The 8,489-nt window shown below is 45.4% G+C and overlaps 2 protein-coding genes across 2 annotated transcripts in view; both read left to right on the top strand.

Annotated features, from left to right (window-relative positions):
• The first annotated feature begins 4,825 nt into the window (after nt 1-4,825).
• The window catches only part of LOC117488213, a 37,174-nt gene continuing 33,510 nt past the window's right edge, over nt 4,826-8,489 (top strand). The window contains exon 1 of the mRNA XM_034137014.1: nt 4,826-4,904. The gene's annotated coding sequence lies outside the window, so the exon portion shown is untranslated. The remainder of the gene's footprint in view (nt 4,905-8,489) is intronic.
• Nucleotides 4,832-6,974, top strand: LOC117488194. The gene is made up of 4 exons (XM_034136994.1): nt 4,832-5,332; nt 5,500-5,705; nt 5,787-5,901; nt 6,645-6,974. The coding sequence occupies exons 1-4, from the start codon at nt 4,877-4,879 to the stop codon at nt 6,885-6,887; spliced, it is 1,020 nt and encodes a 339-aa protein (XP_033992885.1). The 5' UTR covers nt 4,832-4,876; the 3' UTR covers nt 6,888-6,974.

The following is an 8,489-nucleotide window of genomic DNA, read 5'->3' as shown; positions in this document are numbered from 1 at the left end:
TGGGGTGGAGCTGAAGAGGCTAATCAGCGCGATCACGGACACCTGGCCGGAGCCGAGGTGCTATTAAGCCCAGCTGCCCGGAGTCACACGGCGGCCCGTCTCTCTCCAAAGCGGCTCGGCGATCCTCTCCCCTCGACCACCTATCTCTGCATTTACCACAATAAATGTGCCGTGGTTTTGTAAACTCGTGTATGTCTCCTTGTCTTTCCGTTGTGGCCTACGAGCCGGTCATAACAAAGAGCAAGTTATTTTTACCTGTAATAAACTACTACTGTTTGATGAGAAATCAACTCATGGTTTGCTATATATGAATGATATGTTATAGGAGCAAATAATTCAGGGAAGAAAGGATAGGCCTACTAAGTATTTCCATTAAACTTTATTTTTAGAAATGTACAAAATGAACATAAATATACATATATACACGGTATATCATCCATTCCTCCCCGCATCTTGCCTGGGCGCAGCCGGTGCTTTTTAGGACGAGGCCTCAGTGTGGTAGTCCCGTCATGTATTGTCCGGCAGGATCTGGCTGGACGAAATCAAATGCAAATCACAAAATATTAGAGAAACTTAGTTGTTTTAGATTCGTTAGTAGTTGTGGTAGGAGTGTGGATCTATCTAATCCATCTAATGAACAGCTTGCCAGCTAATATGCTAACCTAGCTTTCTTGTTTACCTTAGCAAACACGATATGAACGCTAGCTCGGAGGAACGGCAACTATAATGTAGTGTAATAAAACTACTATGAACAAAAGCTAGTGGTTCATATTAGGCTAGCAATAACGTGTTTATAATTGCAATCTTATACGGGTAGTCTGCTACGTTCGGTCATTCATTGTAACTTGCATGAATACATTGTTTTGCGCTAGCATGTATAGCTAGCCTCGTTAGCTATACATGCAGTATGTACATGTACTGTCACAATGTACGGTAAATCACCCGGAGTATACTGTATGAGTATTCCGTGTGTGTGACTGCAGACATTCTCCTGCCATGACAAACATGTAAGGCCATCTGCTGACATTGTAGTTGATATATTTAAACGCTAGCAACGTAGCATAACACAAATGTTTTTCCGAGCAAACCCATGTCTAGCTCCGTTGGTTAGATCGGTAGCATACACGCTACGCCAGCTATAATGTAATTACGTTTCGCGACTGACCGCACGGCAAATCACCCGGAGTATACTGTCAATAGGTATTTTGTGTGTGAATGCAGACATTCTCCTGCTATGAGATACATGTATGCAAGGCCATCTGCTGATATTAGAGTTGATATATGGAAACGCTAGCAACTTAGTTAGCACAGTTAGCACTGTGTCAATGGCTTAGCAGTCCGACACAGTTTACACATTTAAACAGTCTTGTTTGATAAATACACAAATAACAATGCAAACTTACAGGTTGTGTACCCAAATCTTCCCCTGCTCCAAACGGTCCAAACAAACTAGGAATAGCATCGTCCTTCAGTTTCAAATGCTGTGCATATCCGGCCTCAAACTGGGCAATGTTTTGGAAGCTTTCGTCTGTGAAATGCCGGTTCTTCGAACCTCTGAAGGAACAGTGTTAAAAAGACATTTCAACCACTGACTTCGTCGTGGTTCTTCCGTCGGTAGGACAAACAGCTCAGATTTCTCCTCACATTTCAGGAAACAGGTTCTTGGCAGTGGCATGACTGGATCGATTGTGAACTGAACCAGAGCTTCCAACAGTAAATGTTAGGCTGGCAGAGGGTGCGGCCAGCGCCGCTGGGTGTGGCCATAGCTCTTCGGGATTGGTCCATTTCGTTTCGGGTACCGCATGATGTCATGCGGTACCCGGAAGAATCAAATGGGCAGTGACGTATCTCCAACGAGGCGTTTTGGGGAGGTATTTTCTGTGTTAGAGTTTTACTCGCTACAGGGTGTACTTTGAGGGTTTTGACTCTGCACACCGTTTACATGCATAAAAACCTTCATAACACACAAGGGGACGGGTAATAACCGGAAAAGCATGACATGGGAGCTTTAAATAATGTTTGTGTTTTCCTGTTAGTAGCTTGACCCTGGAAAACCGTTTGGCTTTATTTCTAAAACAAGTCTTCTGGGTTGTGGTGATATCTTAGTGCAGGATGCTACAGTGGTTTATGTGGAAGTGAGTAGATGGTTTAGCTTTAGCAAGCTTTGTCTAGCTGCAGGTCATTTGTCGGACACTGGTGAATGTTTATCTGTTTTTGGACTTCCTGTTAATGCTCTTCCATGCATGGCCCATCATCCACCCCCCTTATCTTCAGTGTGTGTTCTCTCTGATCTCCATCTTTCCTGTAAACTCTTAGAAAGCTGCTATTGGACAGCGCCCGGGGAGACATGGTGAGTGGGGGGATGGGTGTCCGGTGCCTTGCTCAAGGGCACCACGGCAGGGCCCAGAAGGTGAACTGGGACCTCTCCAAGTAGCAGTCCACACTCCATACTTAGATCTGTTTGAGCCACTGCCGGACCAGGAACAACCTCCTATAACGACTAACAAATGTACAGTGGGGGGCCCACCCACCCAAGCACACTGCGTACATTGGCACTAGCTCTGTGCTTCTCCACTGCTGAATATGCATGTCCAGTATGGAGAAGATCTAGTCATGCACGTAAACTAGACCCTATCCTCAACGAGACATGCAGGATTGTGACAGGGTGTATTAAAACAACCCCCGTAAACTGCCTGTATGTCCTCTCTGGCATCGCCCCCCCTGACACCCGCAGAGCAATCATCACCAAAGCAGAGCGCACAGAGCAGGCCAATCACAACTGGCCCCAACTTCACGAGCACCCTGCTGCCCGCCTTAACTCCAGGAGCAGTTTTCTGGACACCACTGAAGTACTGGAGACCCCCCCCCCCCCAACTGGTGCCAGGACTACTGAATGGCAGAACTGGTGGAACAGCTTTGGCAGCCAAACATCCCATTGGACGGAGAGAGGCGTCACCCCAGACCAGTGTCTCGCTACTGGCTGCGACCCACCTTGGGCTGTCTGGAAAACAATAAAGCGCCTGCGAGTCGGCGAAGGACGTTGCAAGGCGTCCATGAAGAAATGGAAAACAACAACTTCCGCTGCATGTGTGTGTGGCCATGCATGTGTGTGTGGAGATGCATGTGTGTGTGGTAGGGATGTTAAGATTCACCGATTCGCATCGGTGCACCGGCATAAACGTTCAAGATGCGAGTGCACCGGTTGAAAGAGTGCACATCGGCTACAGTCTGGGTTGAACTCGCGATGCATCGATTGTAGCGTCTTTGCATCGGTAAAAAAACGATTCATTCATATAATATCCCCTCATCTTGTCAGCACTCAGCAGAGACGATCTTTGATCTTTGCTTCGCCACTACGGAGGCCGAGAGTCTCAGTTATCAACACACATGGAAGTCGAGGAGAAAGAGAAACACAGCGCACCGAAAAATACCTACAAATCAAACGTTTGGCAACACTTCGAATTTTTCAAGAAAGACGGTCAACTTGAAAAATCGCTCGCAAATTGTAAACGATGCCGTGCGGCTTTAAAGTACACACGTAGTACGAGGAACTTAGCGACGCACATAAAGAGGCGACATGGGGTCTGCGGCTGAAAAGAGAAACCTGAAAGTTAGACATATGAGTTCAATCACTCAGTGAGGTGTTCTGTCAGTGAGAGTGGTGTTTAGTTTACAACAGCCTGTGACTGCCAATAATAGTTTAAATGTCTTCCTTACTGTAAGCAGTTATGAAATACCTGTTTGTGAAAGGTTATTTGTATTATTTACTGTTCCTATAGAAACCACTGCTTTCTGCTCACTGGTGAGTTAGCCTATGAATGAGTGTTAAGCACATCAGGCTGGCAGTTGTATGTGCATTGCACTATGGTAGTTGTTATTTGCACATTGTTAATCCTGGGCAATGCATCCTTAAATTGTTTAACTGTGAGGTGTTATAACATTGTACTTTACTCTGGAGAGTTTTTTAAGGTAACAAAGAAACAGCATGATGGGATGTGCAGTACTAGTAGAGAGAACCAAATATGTAAAGCACTTTTTTGTTAATTTATGATTTGCTGCATATAAGGATTAAAACAAAAATCCTCTGTCGTACCATATTGAAGTATCATTATTTTGCATCGTGTTGAATCGCATCGTATCGCCCCGTATCGCATAATGTTGAATCAAATCGTATTGAACTATATCGCAACAGGGGTGAATCGTATCGCCCGGTGTTTCAAATGTATCGTTAATGTATCGTATCGTTGGCAACGTATCGAGATGCGCATCGCATCGGCCTCAGTGATGGAGATGCACATCCCTAGTGTGTGGAGATGCATGTGTGCGTGGCCATGCATGTGTGTGTGGAGATGCATGTGTGTGTGGCCATGCATGTGTGTGTGGAGATGCATGTGTGTGTGGAGATGCATGTGTGTGTGGAGATGCATGTGTGTGTGGCCATGCATGTGTGTGTGGCCATGCATGTGTGTGTGGAGATGCATGTGTGTGTGGAGATGCATGTGTGTGTGGAGATGCATGTGTGTGTGGAGATGCATGTGTGTTTGGAGATGCATGTGTGTGTGGAGATGTATTTGGACGGTTTGGTTCAGGTGACTGTTTGTAGAGACAAGTGTGTTGAGTTTTGTGGGAATGAGACATTTCTTGGCAGTAAAAAAATAAAAACCGGATTGACTGAAAGATAAGGGAGGGAAACAAGTGAAGAATCTGTTGAAACATGTTTACGGTTCCTCCATCTCATGATGACGCACATTATTTGCATTTCCCAACGGGGCCTCTCGACTACATAAAGACAGGTGTTGGTAGGTGGGGTTTATCTTTAGTCTCACTGTACTCTGTCAGCTGTAATAGATCGTCCTGAGAGGAGAGCCAGCTGATCATGGAGTCTGGAACGAACAGGATAGGACGTAAGTTTCACTTTGTAAAGAAGGAGCATCTGAAGCTGGATGATCTGAGAAAGAGAAAGCGCTCAGGAAACGATTACCTCTTTATAAATGACAGAATCCCTGAATACCCGCGACCAGAGATCCTTGTGAGCCACCTGAAGCACAACACCAACAGACAGGGTTTGGAAGGCATCAAGGAGTCCGGAGGCTTCAAGGGAAAACAAGACCTGGTGTGGTGGGGTCTGTCGGTGGGGGGGGAGGAACTCAGATCAGCTGAGCAGCGCCTCCTCCAGGAAACATACCCGGACCGAACAGAGCAGCAGGTCCAGGATCAGCAGAGCTTCCTGGGGGAGTTTGCCTCCTCGCCGGCCTTCAAGAAGAGCTCCAGGCTGGGATCATACCGCTTCACCTTCCCCCTTCAGGAGCTGCTGGAGGCCTACAGTCTGCAGGTACTGAGGTGTAGGACTCATAATGCTGACTCATGTCAGGGTGTAGGACTCATAATGCTGACTCATGTCAGGGTTGAGGACTCATAGTTTATAACTCTGTTGAACGACTTTTCCACATGATTCTGTGATTCTGTGATTCTGTGTAAAAGCTCTTCTTCTCTCTCCAGTTTTGCGGCGGTGAGCAGCCCCTCATGCGGGTGTATGAGACCCAACTGTACAGACAGGAAGTGATGTACGCGGTGCTGGTCCACAGTCCGGCCAATCAGGAGCAGTTCTCTGAATATCCTCTTCTGACCGACGACCCAAACGCTGTCTGCTGCTACAGAGATGGCCGCTTCATCTGGAGGCCTGAGGCCATGTGTGAAACTCACAGGTGAGAAAACAACAATGACAGGTAACCTGGGAGGGACAACAAGGAAATGAGTTATGGATTGACGTCCTGTCTCTCTGTCAGACTCAAGTTGTTCCGGAACGATGAGACTCGGCAGATGGAGGTTCTGCCCTGCTGCCCTAAAGAGTTCTATGTCTGGGATAATGTGGGCATCGCTCTGCATGTGAAGGAGGACAAGGTGATCACTTCCTCTTTGTCTTCTTGTCCACAGCTCAGCGTCAGGCTTTTCTCTACATTTCATATAATTATATATTTCCAGGATAACTTTGTAGGACGGACCAGAGTGGATCTGGTCCGTCTTCTTCAAGGACTGGTTTCAGAGTTTGATATCAGCTCCTTTTCTCAGAAGCACCACGGCCCTTGTTATTAAGGAAATACAAAATATATTCAAAAAGTGAAACATGTCGAGAAGAAAATGTGTAAAAGGAAAGAAAAAAACCCAAAATATCTTATAACGAAAGAATACTTGAAAAACCTTCAAAAACATCTGAAAAACAATTTTTGAAGATAAAAGTCATAAAAATGTGAATAACATTTTTTATTTCATGAGATTTTGTGAAATAAATGTGAAACATTTCTTTCTGAATGATAAAAAAAAAATATATATATATATCAGACAATGTAAAGGGCTGTCAATCGATTAAAATATTTAATTGAAATGTATTCATTGGGATTTCCATAGTTTCTAAATGTTTTTAAAGGGAAATCTTTCAGGTTTTTAATTCTCTCATCAGGTTCAGAAAACGTGCATGCGTTAAAAAGTGAAAGTTGTTTTATTAACACATTGACTTTGACCGTTCTAATATTTATTTATAAATAATATGAATTATAAAATGATTTTGAACGTGTTCCCAGAGGCTCATGGGAGTTGTAGTTAATGATGGGGTCCATGTTGCTGAATCTGAGCTCTTCCTGTTTCAGCTGCTGGAGTTCGGTCCGGTCCGACTGAGAGAGAAACTGAAGTTCTGCGAAGGAGAAATACTCAAAACACAGGTCCAGTTTGGAGACAGGCTTCTCTACCCTCAGGTCCAGTTTGATGAATTCCTGTTAGCCGAGGCGACTGTTCGGAGTCTTTGGCCTGAAGACCCCTCCCCACTGGAGAGAGATGAAGACCCCTCCCCACTGGAGAGAGATGAAGAGCAGGACATTAATAAAGCAGAATAGATGAATCAGAGTTTAGATAAGCACATCCTGCCTTCACTGAACTAACATTACATTCAGAGTTGGAGCTATATATTGGTTTATGTTATTATTAGGGTCTGAGACCTAGGTCGGCGAAGACCCTATTGAAATCGGTCGCGCAGCGACCGATAAACCTTTGACCCCCGCAACATATGTGAAAACTCACCAAATTTTGCACGCGCGTCAGAAGTGGTGCAACTTGCGATATGTAATTGGTTCCGGAACCTTGCGTAAAAAATTACGTAGGCCACGCCCACTTCCGTTTTTAACGTAAACTCCCCCCACTTTAACTTTCACGTAAACGAACGAAACTCGCGACGCATATCTAGGGTGCGGAGACAAACAAAAAAGCCTCTTGGAGGGGTATAAAATAACGTACAGGAAGTCGGACATTTTGAATTTTGGCGTCGGAAAAACGCGATTTATCGCGTTTTTCATCCTCTGCACGAAATCTATCTTCTCCCAGGAACTTTATCCGTATGACTCGAAATTCGTCGGGTAGCGTCTCGAGACATGGGCAATTCAAAGTTATCACAGAAGTTTTTTTCTTTCGCACGGCGTAGCCGTGATTTGGCGCCAAAGTTCGCGTTCGCTTGATGCTAGGCGATCCCTCGCCATGGAACACGATGATGTCATAACACCAACTGACATACTCAGAACGCCACCAAACTTCACATGATGGTTAACACTGCGGCCCTGAACAGCTCTACGTCAAATTTGATGTTACTTAATATGGCGTTACCATGGCAACGCATCCCTCGCCATAAAACACGGTGTCGCTGTAACTCCAATGAACACGGTCCCATCGTCCCCCAATCTTCACTTTTATATCACCGGTCCATGCCTCAACAGCTCTACGTGAAATCTGAGATCTCACCGTATGCCGTTTCCATGGCAACGCATCCCTCGCCATAAAACACAATGTTGTCTTAAGTCAATGGAAAATGGTCCAAACTGCACCACACTTCAGATGATGGCTAATGGTCCGGCCCTCAACAGCTCTATGCCAATTATGGGATGTCATCATATGCTGTTTCCATGGCAACGCATCCCTCGCCATAAAACACAATGTTGTCTTAAGTCAATGGAAAATGGTCCAAACTGCACCACACTTCAGATGATGGCTAATGGTCCGGCCCTCAACAGCTCTATGCCAATTATGGGATGTCATCATATGCTGTTTCCATGGCAACGCATCCCTCGCCATAAAACACAATGTTGTCTTAACTCAATGGAAAAGGTTCCAAACTGCACCAGACTTCAGATGATGGCTAATGGTCTGGCCCTCAACAGCTCTACGTGAAATCTGAGATCTCACCGTATGCTGTTTCCATGGCAACGCATCCCTCGCCATAAAACACAATGTTGTCTTAACTCAATGGAAAAGGTTCCAAACTGCACCAGACTTCAGATGATGGCTAATGGTCTGGCCCTCAACAGCTCTACGTGAAATCTGAGATCTCACCGTATGCCGTTTCCATGGCAACGCATCCCTCGCCATAAAACACAATGTTGTCTTAAGTCAATGGAAAATGATCCAAACTGCACCAGACTTCATATGATGGCTAATGGTCCGGCCCTCAA

Source organism: Trematomus bernacchii, unplaced genomic scaffold, assembly GCF_902827165.1.
Source record: "Trematomus bernacchii unplaced genomic scaffold, fTreBer1.1, whole genome shotgun sequence".
In the NCBI taxonomy this organism is placed as follows: Eukaryota; Metazoa; Chordata; class Actinopteri; order Perciformes; family Nototheniidae; genus Trematomus; species Trematomus bernacchii.
The sequence above is the reverse complement of the archived record's forward strand: the minus strand, read 5'-3'. Positions and strand labels throughout refer to the sequence as shown.